This window comes from Stegodyphus dumicola, chromosome 1 (genome assembly GCF_044657685.1).
Source record: "Stegodyphus dumicola isolate Sdum_Otavi_A_Nest chromosome 1, ASM4465768v1".
Classification (NCBI taxonomy): Eukaryota; Metazoa; Arthropoda; class Arachnida; order Araneae; family Eresidae; genus Stegodyphus; species Stegodyphus dumicola.
This window is the reverse complement of record NC_140768.1, coordinates 285,963,727-285,985,789: the sequence shown is the minus strand read 5'-3', so window position 1 is coordinate 285,985,789 and position 22,063 is coordinate 285,963,727. Positions and strand designations below refer to the sequence as shown.

At 33.1% G+C, this 22,063-nt stretch overlaps 2 protein-coding genes across 6 annotated transcripts in view; one reads left to right on the top strand and one right to left on the bottom strand.

Moving 5' to 3' along the window:
- The window catches only part of LOC118186093 (mitochondrial sodium/calcium exchanger protein-like), a 136,093-nt gene that overhangs the window by 107,340 nt on the left and 6,690 nt on the right, over positions 1 to 22,063 (top strand). The window lies entirely within an intron of this gene.
- Positions 15,723 to 22,063, bottom strand: part of LOC118200409 (uncharacterized) — a 56,434-nt gene continuing 50,093 nt past the window's right edge. For all 5 annotated transcript variants that reach the window (XM_085808195.1, XM_085808210.1, XM_085808219.1 and 2 more), the window contains one exon: positions 15,723 to 20,314. In XM_085808195.1, coding sequence (XP_085664321.1) covers positions 18,656 to 20,314 — 1,659 coding nt within the window. In that variant the 3' untranslated portion in view covers positions 15,723 to 18,655. The remainder of the gene's footprint in view (positions 20,315 to 22,063) is intronic.

Below are 22,063 nucleotides of genomic sequence, written 5' to 3'. Positions count from 1 at the left end.
AAAAATTAAAGACTGATAATATAAAGAACAGAAAAAGAAATGTACTCTAACATAGATGTAAAATATACTGCATAAATCATTTAATACTAAATTCATCAGTGATGATTTTAAAATGGATGTAAGAATAAGAGGTATATGAATTTGGCAAACACACGAGGGGAATCTGTATCAAGAATCATAAGAATAACAGTCCAGTTTAAACATATTAAATTAAATTTCTTTAAAAACAGCACTCAATCTATTGGTATATTTCATAATTAAAAACTGATAGCGCAGTGTGTAAAGAGAGATCGAAGAAAGATTGTAAGATTCTAGCTAAATTAACTTTACTTGAGAGTTAATAGTTACTCGAGAGTTAACTTAATTTGAGAGTTAAGCTAACTAGATCTTTACTTGAACCGTGAAGCGACTATTCGCTAAGTTCAAACTGTATCAATGACAAGTTGTAGGAAGGGTTAAAAGACTCTTTTATTCAACTCAGAAAGAAATTTACAGACGGCACTTCTGGTGCTTACAAGCTGGACCAATAATTTGGGCTGCAGCTCAAAATAGAAATACAAAATTAAAACTAAATAATCAGCCGAAGCTGCATAGAGATAATTAGCCTTTCTACCGACGTAGACAAATCGGCAATTAGTAGTACACACGGCCCTGACACAGCAAGCTTAAATCAGCGAAACAACGCAGCCGAATGGCAGAACACACTCTGTCTGAATCCAATGGCAATGGTTAAAAATTACGGAGTGCCTATGGTTCAAAACCATGTACTCATCAGAATTACATAAAAGCGAGCAGAAATAGGAAAATTTCATAAGTAATAAACTTGATGCTCACTAGAGGAAGCCACATGGCTCGAGAAAGTTTAGGGATAGCGAGAACTCTGTCTGAAGTAACTCAGACACTAGTTTAAATAGTATCTTTCTCCCCTACTTTGCATAACACGCGAAACTGAAATATTCTGCCAGGAAATGGAAATAAGCGAAGATGGAAAAGATAAGTAACTGAACAAAAACTGGTTAGTTGAAACTAAATAATTCCTTACAATGTTTTCAAACGAAAAGGTAAATATGCTGCGCATTCAACTCTAAATTTATCAGAGATTCATTAAGAAACGTGTCCAGATAATAAGGCATATATAAAATGCTAGAGATATCTCAATTATGTACAATTACACTTCCAAAGAGCATAACTGCGAGTCTGCTATTTTTTGCAGAAAGAGGGAAAAAAACTCATTTTATTCGTTGGTTCATCAAATAAGATTGTATTAGTGTCATTTTTTATATGTAATATATATCATTTTTGTAATAAGATGTAGATACATTTTAGTTCTTAGTGTTTTTGTGTTCAAACACTGCATTTATGTATTAGTAATCAGAAAAATACCTTTTATCTATTTTACACAAAATTAATTTCTAATTTTCAAGACCTTTATGCGCATTTCAAATTTTCAGATCCGAATTGCACACTTCGTCCAAAAAAATACACTTAATTTTTTCAGAGATAAATCATTTTGTTGTTTCATCCAACTTGCATTAGATCATTTTCATTTCCTTAAGCTAAACTATCTAATTTTATAAATATTTCAAACGGCTTTGCAATAACTCAAACCTTTGTTTAAGCTCTTGCCACTTCGTCTTGAGTTTTTTTTAAATTTCACCTGTGGTGGTGAACAAAACTGTTTACGCTCAACTATCTGTTTAAGTTACACTTTTTCTCTTACACTTTTTCTTTCTGTAGCATTTTACCAATTTTGATGGCGTAGAAGTGTTGATCCATAATGAATAGAAAATTTGGAGACGAAAGCAGATTAAATCTTCATTTTTATTACTTCCTTGTACGAAGTAAAAAGGAAGTATCGTAATCGCGAAAAGATTCAGGCAGCATATTTCAGCGAAAATATCCATTTTGACCGCTATCGAATCCAATTTAACGATGTTTTTGCTTGACATCTGTACGTAAGGACAGAATAAAAGTTTTCCTCTGAAAAAAATTATAAAACTGCTGTAAAATGAATTCTCAAGAGAAATTTTCGTGATGTCTGTACATATGTATGTATCTCGCATAACTCAAAAACGAGTAGCCTCAGAACGTTAAAATTTTGTATATAGAACTGCTATAACATGCAGATGTGCACTTCGTATTTTGGTTGCAATCGGCCGCACCAAACGCATATAAATATATTTATATATATATTCACTCTGTTACCCGGCTCAGTCATCTCAGTTCCTTTACTCTTATATGTTTGTGCAATTTTTGCTTTAAAAATGATTGAATTATGTTGTTCTTATCTGCTGGTTAAGATTTTTATGCCTTTAGGAAAACTGCAAGCAATATTTGTAGAATTATCAACAAATTAAAAGCTGTTTAAGTTCGGTTAAGCCTAATTTTTAAATAACATGGCGAAAATATTTGCTTACATTTGAAACAGAATAGTAGATTTGTTGCCAGTCTAGAGAGACACAGTTTCGCAACAACAAAAATAACGCCTTCATTTATTATTGAGAATTAAATCTTGCTTAATCCTTTCTGGAATTTTTTCGAGGAAATAAGTGTTTAAGATTTACTTCGTAATTTTTAATATAGATATTTTGAGCCTTTTCATGAAGTGAGAACTCAATTAATTGAATGAGAAATACTGAATTGTCTTTGAAAAACTGTTCCTTTTTAGTTTTGTTTGCTTAATTTCTTTTATACATCGTACTAGATTTATTATATTATTTGAATAGAACATGTGACAACATGTTGAACATGTGACAACGATTAGATAATTCTTCAAATGATATAAATTTTGTGCATTTTGAGTTATAATATGAACGAAATGTAACGCTGTTAAGTGAACCTAGCGCCAGAGTGTCGCTATGGTAAACAAATATAGTAAATTTTAAAGAGCGCATTTATTCTATTGTGGTTTATGCGCTATCGACGAAGTAGATTTAATTCAATCCAATAAGTTTAAATGGAATACAAGAATAAATGCGTATAATTTAATATTCCGTACAAGGAAGTCATGTACACATCAGATTGTACACATCAGTCATGTACATATCATTCCGTACACGTCAGTTTTTTTTTTTTTTTTTTTTTTTTTTTTTTTTTTTTTTTGTCATGCTAGTACACCCAATTTTGTCTTCCGCAAATAGCATAAGATGGTCGCTTAGTGTTTCTATGTATTTAGACGAATCTTGCCGAAATCTGCCCACACCATAACAGATCCACCTTCACTGTTCCTACTGAAATAGCTCCGAGGCTGTTTTTGTAAGTCCTGCCAGTAATATCACCCGTCAGGACCAACCAAATCTCCCTTCTTCTTTTTTTTTTTTTTTTCCCTCATCACTGAAAATTACAGAAATCCATTTTTCACCATATGTGGTCATGTCACTATGTAGTTACGAGGCCATTGTAATTTCATTCGTTTGTGAAGCTTTGGGTGCGGTAATGATTGAAAGAATTTAACGTGAATCATATAACCCGATTCCTTGATTAGTCTATGAATAGTGTTTTGAGATATTTGGAATCCGCAAGCCCTTGCAATTTGACGACCCGACTTTTTCTGTGTCGAAGCTATTTTTTGTATTCGTCTCTCGCTGCGAGTATCCGTCACTCGGTGTCTTCCTGAACGTGCTTTTGGTTAGTCGCATCTTACGAGCCATTACACGATAAATCATGATTAACAGACCTATCGTTCAATTTAAAGTTCAGAATTATATTAACTTCAGCATCAGACAGTTGCATAGCTTTAGGTATACTTAAACCCAGTTTAAATGATCTTTTTTCTTTTTTAAATTGGAGGTTTGAATGAGAGCATTATCATATAAAAGGCTCAAGTTCCCCATCAGAATTGTTGCTAACCAATTTGCATAAAATTACACTTGTTTGTAAACTTCTAGGACACACATTTTTTTCTGTTTTTATTTTGTTCTAAAAGATAAATTGATATTTTTGTTAAATATTTACTCAGATGCAAGACACGTGTATTTTAAATAAATATATTTTAATTGGGTAATTTTAAACATTTCTCTTTTTTTTTTTTTAAACATGTAATTTACTTGAGTCTATAAACTTTGAGAACAGAGTGAACTACTAAAAGAAGCGCTAGGATTACATGCTCAGCAGACGACATGCTTTCTGGGATACCAGTATTCTAACGTTAGATTGACCGCAAATTTTAATATTTAAAAGATTTTTTCCGGTTTCTAATTTAGAAAATTTTCCACATTTAGAAAATTTTAGAAGTGTATTAATGTGTATGCTGTATTTACGAACAGATGTTTTCGTATGTAGAAAATTTTTGCAATATACAAATTGGATTTCGAATTTTATTTACGTGACCATATAAATATATTCATCAAACGGGAATTTCTAGTTAAAAAAAAAAAAAAAAAAGAATAGTGTCTTTGTCCTATGTAAAGTGTCCTTGTTATCAGTGAAAGCCTAAAAAAAGTGTTTAAGATAGATTTATTAAAGAAAACAATATGACAGGAAAGCAAATTAAATTAATGTTCAAAGGAAACGCAAGATGACAGGATGATTGTGAGTAAACAATGCAGTGAAACATAAAATAAAGCGAACAAAACACCGAAAACCGAATCTAGCAAAACATTTTAAGTTTTAAAGAACAAAGAGAGAGAAAAATATACAGCTTGTAAATATAAACACGAGGTACTAGGGAAATAAATTCGTTAAGTTAAAATGTAAGCACAGAGAAAACAGATGAATGGGAAGAAGTAGTTCCAAATATATTCATATATAATTTAATTAACATTATTAATCAACATAATTAACTGGAAAGGAAAAAAAAAAACATAAATCATCTCTTTTAGATGGAAAGAAATCTCCAAGCGAATACCCGAAAAAGGTACGTACTGTTTCTAAAGTTCAATCATTGGTAATAAGAGAAAATCCAACGATGCAGAAATCAATTGCAAACACTTTAAATGCATTTATAGCAATAATAAAAAATAAATAAATCAAAATTTCCAACTTAAAAGAACTAAAAAAAAAAAGAATGTGAATCAACATAGAATAATTTCTAAACCCTATATGAAAATTATTCAGCAGGAGATAAATGGAAATACATTGTGACCCTTGATGAAACATGAGTTTACCTAAATGACTGCAACAAAAAAATCTGATGTATACACCACATGACTTCCTTGTACGGATTATTAAATCATTTTTTCTTGCATTTCATTTAAACTTATTGAATTGAATTAAATCTACTTCGATAGCGCATAAACCACAATAGAATAAATGCACTCTTTAAAATTCACTATATTTGTTTACCATAGCGACACTCTGGCGTTAGGATCACTTAACAGCGTTATAATTCGTTCATATTATAACTATGTCTATGTCTTATCACTTAGTAAAAGGCAATCGACCATTAACGGCCTTTACCAATATATTATACTTTTAAACGTGTGAAGAATCGAGTAAGTTGTATCTAATAATATGGAAGTACTTGTGCACATGCTGTGCTAGAACTCAGAGATTACTAGCGACGGAGGCTCCTGTGCCGCCGTTCGTAGAATAAGTAAACTTTGAACAAATGAGGCGCTCGTGTGGCGCCATCTATTCGTAGGGATCATATTATAACTCAGAATGCACAAAATTTATATCATTTGAAGAATTATCTAATCGTTGTCACATGTTCTATTCAAATACTTTAATAAACCTAGAACGATGTATAAAAGAAATTAACTAAGCAAAACTAAAAAGAAACAGTTTTTCACAGACGATTCAGTATTTCTCATTCAATTAATTTAGTTCTCACTTCGCGAAAAGGCTCAAAATATCTATATTAAAAATTACGAAGTAAATATTAAACACTTATTTCCTCGAAAAAATTCCAGAAAGGATTAAGCATGATTTAATTCTCAATAATAAATGAAGGCGTTATTTTTGTTGTTGCGAAACTGTGTCTCTCTAGACTGGCAACAAATATACTATTCTGCTGTTTCAAAAGTAAAAAAACACGTCCGCCATGTTATTTAAAAATTAGGCTTAAACGCACTTAAACAGCTTTTAAATTGTTGATAATTCTACAAATATTGCTTGAAGATTTCCTAAAGGCATAAAAATCTTAACCAGCAGATAAAACAACATAATTCAATCATTTTTAAAGCAAAAAATGCTAAAACATATAAGAGTAAAGGATCTGAGATCACTGAGCCGGGTAACAGAGTGAATATATATATATATATAAATATATTTATATGCGTTTGGTGCGGCCGATTGCAACCAAAATACGAATTGCACATCTACATGTTATAGCAGTTCTATGTACAAAATTTTAACGTTCTGAGGCTACTCGTTTTTGAGTTATGCGAGATACATACATACGTACAGACATCACGAAAAATTCTCTTGAGAATTCATTTTACAGCAGATTTATAATTTTTTCGGAGGAAAAGAGTCTTTTATTCTGTCCTTACGTACAGATGTCAAGCAAAAACATCGTTAAATTGGATTCGATAGCGGTCAAAATGGATATTTTCTCTGAAATATGCTGCCTGAAACTTTTCGCGATTACAATACTTCCTTTTTACTTCGTACAAGAAAGTAAAAAGGTTTATTTATTATCGAAAATGAAGACGAAAAAATGTACAAACCTGGTTCCGTCAATGAAAAGAAAATTTCAGTGAGGGATTTATGATTGTCACAGGATTCTCTTACAATGAGAAATTAAAAATAAGAAAAGGTGGGGGAAAAGTGTTAAAATCAACTCAACGTACTATCAAGTGAAAATTTTACGTTGAATAATTTACAGAAAAAACTTCATTTCTTACTTCTAGTGACTTTCAAAAGAGTTAAAACTTCACCAAGTCATACTTCGAAATGTACCACTGAACATTTTAAGTACTCTTTACATTTTAAACAAGAATTAAATGTTCCCGAAATCGTTCTAAAAATGTACAAACATCTTCTGCATATGAAATACGTTACATAAGTGCGTTAAAATTTTACTTTAAGAAAATAAAATTATCAGTAGCATTAAATTTAGTATATAGAAATCTTCTCTAAACAATAAAATTTTGAAGGAGGGAGCCCATTGGTGGGATCCAAATCTCAGCTTTCGGGAGCCTGAGATTACTTAATCTGGCCCTGCTCCAATTATGTAAGCCTCATCAATATAGACAGTGCGACAAACTCACACGAAAAATGCATCTGTAGCAGAGTCGTTTTAAGTTTTAGCAACATTTTATCATCTGAAGTTGTGATTTTTCAAACGAGTTGTCTCTTTATAGAAATGTTTTATATAGAGAGATATATATAAATAAGGTGCTGTGTTTAGAAACGTGTAAGTTTACCTGCAGCCAAAGAACTATTAAGTAGAATTTTATTACAAACAACACATACTGTATCGAAAGTATTTTATACCCAAAACCTCAGTTTTAATAACTCTAATCTTTTGCGGCACTCTTCACTTTTAGGATCGAACCGCATTTTTTTCTCCATTCGTAGATGTATCTGAAGAGGTATTTAACAAAATTCCTGTGTTTAACATATGTATTACACATTAATTATATTATACTTATTTTAAAACTAAAATGGATACACAGAAAAATCGGTACAAGAAAAGTACAATAAGAAATTGGCTTTTTTTATTTTAAATAATATTTTACAAAAATAATTAAGTAACTGACTTAAAAAAAGAAAGAGAAAAGTTTAAAAAAAAATAACAGGTGAAAAAAAAATGTAGCAAAATTTTTGGAAGTGTTATACAGTTATACATTTAAATTTTGATGCCTAATTTATAACAGTAGTTTTTATTGAATCTCTAAAATACGTAATGAAATACAATAATATGTTAATTTGTTAATAAATATTTGAACTTACTTATAAAAATATTTTTTTTTAAGTAAATGTAAAAATATATTCCGTCTAAACGCATCTCTACATATGTACACTTCGCAGGGGGGGGGGGAAAGAATAGTTCTAATATCTCCCTTTTTACCGGGCCGATTGACGAAATTCAAATTGCTTTTTTCATGTCTCGAAAGCGCGACTTAGGATACAGATTATATTTTTATATGCCACTGTTCTAATATAGGTATTTTGACACAAAATCGAACTTTTCCTAAAATGACATGCCAGTTTTTTTACATATTTCGATTCTAAGACTCAAATTATGCCTAGATATTAAATTTTGTCATTTTGGTGAGAAATTTATGGAGAAATTTAAAAATTGATCTTTGCGTATTTTTTTCAGTTTGCGCCAAGAATAATTCACTTGGCGAACTTCTTAATTTATAGCAACCTATTTTCCTTTCCTTTTTTTCATTGAACATGAGCGTAAAAAAAGGTCATCGTTCATACTTTCAAATAATTTTAAAAAAGTACGTAACCACATTTGGCGTTATTATCGCTTATAACAAGTATGCCAAATTTCAAAACGCCGCTAATGTGAATTTATGTATATCTTGGGAAATTTTGAATAAAAAAGCTCTAATTTTTTGTAGATATGCTTAGAAATACATCTTCTACTTTAAGATGATGGCAAAAATCTTATAAGTTACAATTCAAATTTTGTTTCGAAAAATTTATAAAAAATATTTTAAAATACAAATTTTAAAAATAAATCATAAAAAATGGCGAATTTTATTTGGAATGAACCTAAATTTCGAAATAGGAAAAATGAAATAAGTTTAATAAAAAAAAGAGAGAGATTAATAAATGTATACCAAATTCGATTAACATTGAGGAGCTAAAATTTTGAGAGCTTAATCGCAGAATCGAAATATGGAAAGAAATTGGTATGCCGTTTCAGAAAAAGTCAGATTTTGTGTCAGGATACCTATATTAGAACAATGGTATAAGGGGTGTTTCTAAATTGTTTTTACAAATTAAGAGCGGTGATAGTACTCATCCTGATGAGCAATAATTACCATAGAACATAGGGTCGCATTCCACTCTGAGAGGCAGAAAAGAGAAATATTAAAATTTCAACTTAGTGTTGGGAGAGCAAATGAAAGAAACCAAAAGTTGCATAATCAGTTTAGTGGAAAACTCACAGGGAGTGCACAAAACGGATAAAACTAAAAACTTGGCTTTCGACTGTTAATTCGAGCTCAGACTTTGATGGCAAACACTCAAATGCACATCTTGGGTTGGCAAGGTCTCAACCTCGCAAACGATTGCAACAAGTTAATTATCTAATCAAAGGCTGAATATTATCAACTAACTCCAACTTTCGCTGTACGCTGAGATTAGCATGAAAAGTTCATACTGTGTTCCGGCTATCAGAACTTCGTGTCCCATTAGAAGTGTGCTTCAAGTAGAAATGAGCACAGCACAGTAAGTCCAGGAGGACAGGATAGAAGATGGCAAAGGGAAAAAAACTGCTACCTTAATACTTAATATCGAGGTAGCAGTCTTCCCCCCTAATAATTCAGATAATGAACTTGTTGCAATAGTTTGCGAGGTTGAGACCTTGCCAAACAAAGATGTACATTTGAATGTTTGCCATCAAAGTCTGAGCTCGAATTAACACTCGAAGGCCAAGTTTTCGGTTTTATCCGTTTTGTGCACTCTCTGTGAGTTTTCGCTAAACTGATTGTGCAACTTTTGGTCTCTTTCATTCGCTCTCCCATTACTGTTTAAGTTCAGATTGAAATTATAATATTCCTCTTTTCTGCCTCTCAGGGTGGAATGCGACTCTATATTCTATGGTAATTATTGCTCTTCTGGATGAGTTCTATCACCCCTCTTAATTTGTAAAAACAATTTAGAATCACCCTATATATAAATTCATATATATTGCTATATATACTATCATATTCAATGCTATACATGGTGTTTCATAGATCATGGGACAAACTTGGAGGGGTGGTGCAGCGTATGCACCACCCCTCCAAGTTTATAGCATTTTTTTATAGGAATGTAGGGTCTAAAGCAGGGAAGGGCAAACTACGGCCCGCGGGCCAACTCCGGCCCACAGGAAGGTTCTATTCGGCCCGCGGATATAATTTTAATTTGCCAGTCTGAGGCAAATTTAAAGAAATATTCATATATTATATATCCATCTCCTTTTCTACTTTGTTTAAAAATTATATTTTTTCTTCCTTTTTTTCAGAGAGCTGGTAATCTGTTTACATTCTCTATTTTGTTCTACAAAACATAAATCGAAGGAAATAGCAAACACAGGCAGTTTTCAATCGGTAAAGTGTTAAAAGCGGAAGTTATTTGTTAGTTATAGCTGTAGATTGGCGCCAACAAGCGTTATCTTTTTCTTGTGGAGCAGACATATGGGAATTCAATATGAGTGAATTAGACCTCACATGTGGCAGACTGCGCATTTTTAAGCTCCATCTAGCGGCTTTTTCTTTTGGCGCGAGTTCTAATATTATTGATTGCGTGTTGAAAGATTGTGGACATATAGCGTTATTGTGAATAGTGATGAAATTATTAAAAGTATAGCGTAGCTAGTGCTTGTTTGGGTTATTCGTAAAATATTTCAACCCCAAAATGGCTACTAAAATACGTAAAGTTGATTCAGAGTGCCGCGCTTTTAATGATGAATGGACATGGAAATATTTTTTTTCAGTTGTAAAAGATAAGCCAGTGTATCTTATCTGCAATGAAGCTGTAGCAGTCTTTAAAGAATATAACATTTCCCGTCATTTCACATCTAAGCATAAGAATTCCAATTACGAAGCAATGTCTGAATATGAAAAAAAAAAAACAAAAGGCAGAAAGTCTTTGTAAAAAATTATCAGGCCGGCAAAATGTTTTCAAGAAGGTAAACAGTATTCAAGAAGCAGCTACACATGCAAGTTACATTGTAGCATACAATATTGCTAATAATAAAGCTCTCAGTGATGGGGAGTTCGTTAAACAATGCATGCTCCAAGTTTGTGATGTTTTATGTCCAGACAAGAAAAGTAATTTTGAGACTGTAAGCTTATCTCGAAAAACGGAGACTTCTAGAATGGAAGCCATCGATAAAAATTTGGCATCACAATTAGAGTCAAAGATTGGCCAGTTGAAATTTTGTTGCATAGCTATGAATGAAAGCACTGATATAAATGATACTGCTCAATTAGTATTATTTATAAGAGGTGTTGATGAGAACTTTGAAATTATTGAGGAACTGGCGTGCATGCGTTCTTTAAAGGGAAGTACAACGGGATATGATATTTTTCGTGAATTTCAGGAAGGGCTTTTAACTTTGAAAGTGCCTATAACAAATATATATAATATTACGACCGATGGAGCACCAAATATGATAGGAAAAAAATCTGGATTTCTTGGACTCTTTAATCAAAACTATCCCGGGAACAATGTTGTTTTTCTACATTGTGTTATACATCAAGATGCTCTGTGTAAATCTGCATTGAATATGAAACCCGTGCTTGATACAGTCGTGAAGCTTGTAAATACTATTCGATCTCGTGGGCTTACTCACAGGCAATTTCGAGATTTTCTTCAGTCAGTGCAATCTGAATACTCTGATGGACTGTATAACACGAAAGTAAGGTGGCTTAGTGCAGGATGTGTTTTCGAGCGGGTTTGGCAGCTGAAAGACGACATTGTGTCGTTCTTCCATGAGAAACAGTGTTCTGCGGAGTGCGAAATGTTAGAAGATACAAAATGGCTTTTCAGACTTTGCATTTTTCACAGATCTTCTTTGTCATATGAACAACTTGAATGTCAAGATGCAAGGGGAAAATTAATTTATCGACGATATTTGGTCACATCTCAAAGCTTTTAAACTAAAACTTAATATGTTTGCTGGGCAGCTAGGTAAGAACGACTTATCTCATTTCCCGAGGTTAAATTCAATACCCTCAGTAAATGAAGAGAACCTTAAGAATTATGAAGATAGCTTGAAAAAACTGCATTTTGAGTTTGAACGCAGATTTCAATGCCATTCAAGCAGAATTGGATATTTTTACCATGCCATTCAACGTAAATTGTGAAGCAGTGAGGTCAGATTTGCAGCTTGAATTAATTGAGTTGCAATCTAACAATCATCTCAAGCAATTGTTTCTAAATATGCCAAAGTTAGAGTTTTACAAATCATTATTGAAAGTAAGTTTCCCAAATTTAATATCTCATGCCCAGAAAATCAGTGCTATGTTTGCTTCATCTTATATATGTGAACAAGTGTTTTCAACTATGAACCTTAGAAAGAATTATTTCAGAAGTAGACTGACAGATGAGCATTTAGCCTCGTTCCTTAGAATCAGTACATCTCACTTCGAACCTCAATATAAGGAACTTTTAAAAATGAAATCGCAATTTCATTCATCTCATTAATATATTAAATTGTAATACTTGTATATTGTTTTTAAAATTTTAGAAAAATTCATCTTGGCCCGCCAAACTTTATTTTTTCGATTTTTGGCCCGCGATCGAAAAAGTTTGCCCATCCCTGGTCTAAAGTGACGGGTTAAGGCAGAATCGCAAAAAAACAACACAAGAGGAAAATGTGTTTATGTACAAAATCAACGCAAAGTGCTTCTTTGTAGCAATACAGTATTCACAATAAATATTCAAAATTGCGACCACCAGCAGTAATACATGCTTGGTAATGTTGCAGAAGGGATTCACGAAGATTTTGAAAAACGACAGGCATTTCGTGCATGTTTGCAGCCGTAATGGATAGTCGTGCAACGAGGTCCTCCAGTGAGTCAACAGGAGTCTCGTAAATGATGCTCTTCAGATGGCCCCATAAAAAAAAATCCAAGCTGAATAAATCTGGCAAACGGGGTGGCCATCGAACAGGTCCACCACGGCCAATCCATCGGCCCGGAAATGTCCCATCCAAGTAATTGTGGACCCACACGTGGTTATGGGCTGGTGCACCATCATGCTGGAACCACATGCGATCACAAACGAAACCGGAACATCCTGCAGCAATTCTTATAGCACCTCTTGCAGAAAATATAACATAAGCCATTTGTACGTGCACGTAAGAGGTATGGGCCTGTGAGGTAGTCGTTAACAATACTTGCCTACACATTCACGGAGAAGCGGGTTTGGAATACATATGGACGTGTGCCGTGTGAATTATGAGTTGCCCACACGTGCATGTTGTGGTTATTGAAGATGCCGTCCTGTGAGAAAGTTGCCTCGTCCGTGAACAGCACATCCGATGGGAAATCCGCTTGCGCTGCACACTGCTGCAAGAACCAATGACAGAAATGAACTCAGAGAGTAATCTGTCTCTTACAAAGCTTGGACTCTCTGCAAATGGTATGGGTGCAAACCCTTTTCATGCAATACTCTCCAAACGGTGGAATGACTCAACTGCGGACGACATGCAATAGCTCTTGACTTGTCCGAGGTGATTCATGCACAATGTTCAAGATGGATTCTTCAATGTGAGGTTGTCGTGTACTTCTTCTTCCACTCCTAGTGTCAGAGGTGGCTTCAAATGACCCGTTTTCACACAGTGACTGATGCAACTTCTCGAACATTGTGTGCTTCGGCATACGCCTGTTCGGAAACCGTTCCTGGTATAACCGTAGTACTGCTCTACCGTTCCCATTAGCAGCAACATACATGAGATGCATGTCAGCTCTTTTCCTGTGCGTAAACTCACTCATCACGCTCGACAGAGTTGCGAATGATCCTCTGATGCATCGGATCGTGGTTTGCCGGGCTCACTACCGCTGCATTGCCAGCCAATCACAGCTGTAGTTCCTATTACTGTTATTGTTCCCTTTTTTGAACATTTATTGTGAATACTGTATTGCTGCAAAGAAGCACTTTGCGTTGATTTTGTACATACACACATTTTCCTCTTGTGTCTTTTTTTTTTTTTTTTTTTTGTGTGTGTGTGTGTGTGTGTGTGTGTGTGTGTGTGTGTTCCTGCCTTAACCCGTCACTTTAGACTCTGCATTCCTATACAAAAAATGCATGTTTATACTCCACCACCCATCCAAGTTTGTCCCGTGATCTATGAAACACCCTGTATATAATATCATATTCAAATTGCATTTTTCATGTCTCAAAAGTGCGACTTATGCTAAGACATGAAAAATGCAATCTGAATTTCGTTAATCGGTCCAGCAGAACGGAAGATATAGAGCTGCCCCCCCACCCGCAGTGTATTATTGTTGTATAGTATCTAATTCTCATCTTCAGCAGCGAACCATTAGGATCATCTTTACTTCTTTTTATCAAAGAGTCACATATTGAACTTGAGCAAGTATATTCTGCTCTGTTTATGAGCTACCGATGCACTGTAGCAGCACACATATCCACTTTTCTTCAAATGAACGTTTTGAAATATTTAGTCCTACTCATAGTTCCTGAAATCGATTTTTATAAAGTGTCTTTTAATAGAACCTTCTTTATAAAGGACAGCCACAGTAGGCATCATCTCTGAAGCTAAAATTTCCATACTTCTCAAACCATTTTCAAACTGGTCATTAGAAATACCACTTTATTCATATATAGCACAAAATTTATGGACAATCTGATTAGCCTTTTTCCTTCCCTCTTTTTTTTTTTTTTTTTTTTTTTTTTTTAATAAAAGAGAGATATGAAGAAAATGAATTGTGGGGTTTTCCATTCTTAGCATTGTGCTGAAACAAAAATTAAGCCTCAACACATGCTAGCATACCACAACATGAGCAGAAAAGATTGAATTTGCACAACAGGCTTTGCTCAAGGTCACCCCTCATTAGCAGTAACAAAATTAATAGAATAAAAAGCACTTCAATTTGGATAACCGCAGAACTTTCTGGATGACCCAATATTTACCCGTTTAAGCACATGGCTGTTCAATCTTTACATGCAAAGAACTACTCAAAATTTCACATACAACTGCTCATATATAGCATAATGATTGCCATATTAGTTTTAAGGCTTAAAATAATAATTTGAACAAGAAAGCTTCTGGTTACTTAATACAAAATCTACTGACATTTAACTTACACAAGTATCTCAGAAAATGTTCATTTGAAAACATGAATTCGTAATGAAAATGCAATGATATAATCAAAACAATGAACTCTGCATGGAGCAATTAGAGAAAAGAACTTAACTGGCTACAGAAAACAAAGTTATTTGGATCGCAAAACCTTTGATGTCTTCCTTTTCCCATGTGCTCCTTTAATTTTGTATTAATTTCATATTAAAATTGAAGCATAAACTAGATTAGAATTTAGAATGCTTCTGTTCACACTCAATGCTCACATTCCTGCAAAAATAAATATCTGGAGGAATAATGCTGGCTGTTTGACAAAACTACCATATTTTTAGTTCATAACTTTAATACCGATGGGAAAGGTCATTGCTCACACCTGTACTTTCTCACATAGTTTTCCTCATTTTGAGAGATTTTATTTTTACACGTTTTTGTTTTTAAACACAGAGGGGAAAAAAAAAAAAAACATTTAAGAATTTTAGGCAACTTTTTTCCTGTATTAATTTATACAAATATTTAAGAATGTAACCTAAATTTATGAAATTGCATTGTTTATAGTAAGAAAGGAATGATACATTTTTCAATTATTAATATTTATTCCATTACAATTGTATACAGTACGTAGCTTAACCCATTAACCGCCAAAACTACAAGGAATGTTTCTTTTCTCATGAAAATAATAACAAATATTAAATTAAGCATTTATAACATAAATTTACATTGAAAATTAAAAAAATGCTCTTACCTGTGGAAAAAGAGAGTGTTGCGTTCGCGCAACGTCAGCGGAATAAGACAATAATATTCCAATAAATCTTCTCATTAAGGCTTCAGATGTAATAAATTCTGTTTTTTTTTTTTTTTTTTTTTTTTTTTTTTTTTTTTCTGAGCATATATATTTGTCTGTTCAAAGAGAAGAGAGTAAATGTCTAAACCAAAAAGAAAATCGAAAATCTGTGCACTAGTTTTACCTTGTGTTTTGTGTTTTATAATTTCTCTTCTATGTCTTTCTTCATGTTGTTCTTCCTGAGACATAACTAACAGTTCCTTTTTTTTTCCACTTCAAGATTTCAGTCTTCTGCTTTTTAAACTTTTTAGTATGACTATAACTGCTTGTAGAAGGCTGTAACTTACGTGAATTTCAACTTCCCCAGCAGTATTATTTGGCAAAATATCATTATCATTATTTAAAACATTGCAATTTCTGGGGAACAACAATATCAGTTTCATTCTGGTCATTATTAACATTATCATCATCTGTTTCTTCATCAAAAAATCTTTGAAGGGCTTCTTCTAATGTAAGATACCTCGTTCTAGGCATTTTTAAACAACAAGAACATGAACCAGAACATGGAAAGGAATGAGTGAAAAAGGCGATTGACTACCCGTTTCCTGCTGACGTTGCGTCAACGAACACCTGTTTTCCCTCCCTTCCCAACACAAATATAAACATCTGACTGATGTAATATTCTGATAAATGGTGACCTTGACTGAAAATAGATCACTCATAAAGACGGCGATTGTTTCGTTAAATATTTTCAGCAAAAATACCCGGTCGAAATTATTTCTTAAATTTTGCTTAAAGTATGAGATTAATTATTATAAACAAAATTATTGTTGAAAGCAAATATTTTTTTTACAAAAATAAACTTCATAATATTCCCTAAACAAAATCATCTGCTGGTATAAAATATCTTAAGTAGCATTTATTTTGACCGTTGCGTCAACGCAACACCAGCGGTTAATGGGTTAAGAACCTGATTTATCAGGACAATGGCAACTCCAGATTTTGGAAATTTCCGGTTTTAAAATCAACAGTTTAAATCTAGTACGATACATGTTGACATGGCAACACTGGAGCACTGCTTATTGTTTAGGTCAGATAGAAGAATGCTAACTCCCCAACATGGCTGGCCAGAACAAGCAGAAGAATTAAGGGGTAGCAAAAATCAGGGATGGCAAAATTTCTACAATTTACAAGAGGCAATATGGAGTAGAATTCAGCCAAAATTTTTTTAACAAAATTTAGTATCTACAGGGATTACATCGGGCAGTAAAATGCATAGCACTGGCCCTGCCCCTTCCCCTTCCCCAACAACCACTCAAAGGCCATAAGTTAATCCTGGCCAACATCAATATAGTGTCAACCAGTGCATTGTAACTGTTTGCAGTGTGACTCCCTAGCCAGCAGGTATCTCCATTCCTAGATTTTATAAGCAGTGGAATATCTTTTCATTATTTTATTCTTTGGCTGCTGGCCTGGAGTATCAGATATTGGAGGGTTGGAATTCGGACTTCGTATTGTATACCTAAGCAGGCAATCAATCCCATTATAAAAGTTACTACTACTGACTGTCATAGTTAAACTTTTAAAATTTCTTTACTAAAGACACAATAAAAAGCACACTAAAATTTTATAAGTATAAAGAGAAAGGAAAAAAAATTAAAAATTTTTGAAACATATTATGTTTATCCGTGCTTTGCTATATCTCAAGGGTTCTCAAACGGTAGTACGCAAGACAGAAATAGGTCATACGCAAAGAAGCAAAGTATTTTTAACTATTAAATTCAAAAATTAAAACCGCAATATCCTGAACGAGTTTTCCCCCCCCCCTCTAACACTTGTAAATTTATGCGATCTGAGCTTTGTTCAAGAGTGGTGGTACTAAAGGTTTTAAATTTTTGTTTAGATGGTACGTGTTAGTTAAAAGATTGAGAACCGCTGCTATATCTAAATCCGAAAGCACACTAGAGGTGTGGTGGGGCAGACTGCCCAGGTGCTCTGATCAGGTGGGATATCTGAAGAACTTTAATATTTTACTTATATATATATCAATATAAAAAAGAATTGTGTTAAAAAGTTATCTACATTGAAAATGTTAAAGTTTATTGTGTTAATGGACTTTCAAAAATCAGTCTCTAACTCATATTTGGCACTAAAAACAATTTTGACAATGTGTGTTTTAGTTGCTTCTTACAAGAGAAGCTTTATAAAAAAAAGTTAATTAAATGCTATCTTCGATCAACAATGAGCCAAGTACGACTTAACCATTTGGCAATCCTTTTCACTGAAATTACAGCAATTAAAAATATTAATGTTGATGAAACTACAAAAAAAATTTCAAAAGTCAAAGATCGCCCCAAAAAATTTCATTGACAGAAAAGTTAAAAACATTTTTAATTCATCAAAAATGGCAAATTAATAAGCTTTTTTAAATATATGTTTGCCCACTAGATGCAAGCTGTTTTTTCTTCAGCTTAAGATTTCTTCATTTTCCAAATCACTTTAACTATTTAATTTTAATTAAATAAATGTTAACTACTTACTTGATTGACATTTTTCATGATGTTAATTCCAATAAGGGGAGCCCAGGGTGATTTCCCCCTCAGACATCAATAGCTGTAAGCGCTGATTAAATCATTTGGAAAATAAATCCCACTTAAAAGCATTTGAACCAAATTAAATTGGAAAATTAGCTTGATAAACTGACAAAAAAGTATTTTATTTACTTTATAAAACTTCTTGTGTAACAAAAATTCAGTATGGAAACAAAAGACATAACATAAACAAGATACAGATTTTGTTGTTTGTATGACAAATAGTAGATAGCCTGACATTGTAAAACAAAAATAAATTCACTAAACTTCCAAATTATTAAATCCTCTTGTATAAAGAAAAAGAAATAATAAATAAATAATATTGGCAATCTAAAATGTGTTCAAGCATCGTAACCAGCTTTTAATCCACGTAAATATGTCCCTTGGAAATAGCAGTTGTCAGCTTCTATGAAAGCCTGGAGGAGGATTTGCAGCTTGAAGGCCATAAATGACCCTCTTGTGTGGATTTGCAAAACCAGGCGGGGCTGGTAACATTGTTAATGAATTCTGCAACATAAAGGTATTTGATTCTGGAACAAAACTTGTAGATTCATTATTGACAGATGCTTCTCCAGCACATATATTAGATTTTTCATGACTAGAATTTGAAAGCTTGTCAGATATGCAATCACCCACAAGTTCTGTCTTACTAGAAGAGACAAGAGGCATTCCCATTTCACTGCTTTCTGCAATATTCTCAGAATCAGCTTTTGTATCATAATCAGAAATGGAACAATTATCTTGGAAATTTCTATTCCGACCAAATACATTTTGATGCCTTTCACTATTTTCACTTCTTGTAGAATGCTTGCCTTTCTGATAATATGATTCATTCCAGTTCCTCTTAGGATATTTTTCCTTTTTATAATTACTAGAATTTGTACTATAATTGCCATCGCTAAAAGAATCTCTGTTCCTATGGCCAGAAAGATGGCTACCTCTTCCACGATACCTGCTATTTCTCATACTGTAATTGGAAGGTCTCTTCTGTCGATATCCATGTCCCTTCTCTTCTGTATCCAAATTCTCACCTTCAGGACAATTTTCTTCTACAAAAGCAGTTTTTCTGTTAGACTGGCCTGCTTGGCTTTCAGAATAGGAATGCTGATCAGCATACTGTTCTTCAGAATATGCACTTTTACTTCTGGAATCTCTATCATATTCATTAAATTTTGATTTCTTTTCAAAAGTATCTTCAGTTGCAAAATCTTTCTTACTTCTGTAGTCTTCTTCTTTTTTTCCTCTTTTTTCATGGAAAGTTTTACTTCTTTCAGATGCCCAATTATTTTCAGAAACCGAAGAACTATTCTCATTTTCCCATGATTCATATGAAGGATCATTTTTTACTGACTGATACCTATTATGTTGATGATAATTTGATTTATGATAAGACTGATAGTTATTACGTTCCCTAAAATTACGTGCAGCACTGGCTGCATAAGGCCGTCTTCTGTTATATGAATAATCTTGGGAATTATGATAGTTACCCCTCCCATAACGTTCATTATGCCTCTTAGGAGAATCAAAGTTTTTAGCTTTTTGATCACACTTCTTATTAAAAGAAATATTAGATGAATCTTCTCTTGCAGAAGTTTCTGATTCTGTATTGCTTTTCACATCATCGAGAACAGCATCTCTAAATTCAGCAGAATCTTCTTCTGCAATCTCATCTGCATGTATTTCATTTAAATGATCATTACTGCCTTCAATTGAATTTTTATTTTGAATAGATTGATTTGAATATGGTTTTTGTCTGCTATAGCCTCTATCATAACGATTATGATAACGATTCCGTGAACCAGAATTTTCACTATATTGATTATCCTGATTATTTCGACCAGGCTGCTTATTGTATCTTCTATTATACCTATCATTTCTTCCTTCATGATTATTAGAAGAGGTAGATTTAGCTTTGTCTTTTTTAGGTTGAATTTTCTCTCTCTCAGATGGTTGTGAAACTGGACTTTCTGCTTCTTCAATCTGATTAGCCATTTTATCAGAGCTGTCGTCAGAAGCTTTAGAATTTACTTTTTCTCCAGTATTTGTACGAGTAGGTACCTGTGGGAAAAAATGTCAAATAAATTTTTCTGTACTGAAAATCAAATAATGTAACTGCAAAGCATGAAGTTACATTTGACAGAAGTCATTAATTAAGCAGATGATAGTGATGCACTATCTTTGAAATGGCAGATTAAGCACAAAGAAACATTATTTTAAGTAATAAAATTAAGAACTTTATTACATACACAACTGCATATCTTTCACTAAAAGGACTAACGTCACAATGCACTGAAAGACACAATACAATCATCAGAAAAGTCCTGCCAGTTTTTCAAATCAAAGTACATTTTATTCTTATTAGTTTATTACTGCTGATAAGGAATGACTTTAGTCAAAGCAAATGCTTAAATACTGCCGTTTTTGCTCATATTGCATAATTCTAGCATGCACTGTGACAAACGTTTTGTTTCTGCTCAATACTAAGAACACAGAACCTGAAAGCTCATTTTTGCCACATTATGCTCTTTTATTTTAAAAAAGGAAAAAATGCTAGTCAGACTGCTCCTAAAATTTATGCTACATAGTTGTAACTTGGTATAACTTTGCTTTAGAATTTTAAAAAAATGTCTAAATTGTTCTGTACTGAAAATCAAATAATGTAACTAAATACACAACAAGTTTTGATATGAGATTTTTGTTTGAAATATGATTTGAGGTCAATGAGTCATGAAGGCATATACTACTCTTGCTTACCTATTTGGAGACAATGCTATGATCCATTTTGCATGAAAATGTGACAATAAATATACAGCAACCCATGAAGTTAGACCTGATGCCAAATACTTGCTTAATAAATGGATTTCAGAAACTTTACGGAGAAGTACCACCTCAATAAGGCACAAAACAAGCCATAACAACAATGTTTAGAATAACTAAAGAATGTCATATTTCCAAAATATTCTGAAGAGAAGATAGAAGCAAAGTTCTTCAGACAGATTTTTAGTACAGGTCTGACCTGGTAATCCTCAATCAGGTCTGAGAAGCAGGGCCGTGGAGTCAGAGTCATAGAGTCGGAATCGGAGTCGGGCAGATTTTGGAGTAAAAGAAGTCTGAGCTGGAGTCGCTAAAAACAGATCGACTCCAACTCCAGTTTTTGTTGGACAGTTTAAATTTGAAATGAAATAAAAATGAATTGAAAAAAATTAATGACAAGCTGAGTTATTATTCTTATTTATGGACTATATATATTAATAAATAGTTATTTTCTATTTTATTGACATATTAATAAACAAATATAAGGGAGGAGCATGGATGTGATATTTGCCATTAGTGATTAAACTGATTCATTTTAGTTACAGATCTCACTGGTAAATTTAGGTAAGCAGCAATAGCAGCAAGAACTCCCAAAATTGGTACCATTCTTAGGAAGCAAGCAGGAAAAGGAGCAATTATTGATCAAGTGCAAATTTAATTATAAAGAGGTTTTTAGAATTAAGAACTTTTTAGAAGATGTAGATAACCCTAATGTTATACTAATAGAAAGGCCAGAAAGACTGTGAAATGATCTTGCAGAATTGGAAACTCTTTTTTTTTCTACACTGTATATAGCCACAAAAAAGACTGTAATCTGAAGAATTGACAGGAGGCGAGAATGTTTGTTCTTTCTGAAATGGAGGGTTTATTGCAGAAAGAATCATTTCTTCAATGAAGAAAAGAGAAACTAGTTTGCTAGACAGTGAGATCTTGCTGGGTTCAATATATGTAGATTCGAAACACCGAATTTTCTTGGATGACGAACAAATTAAA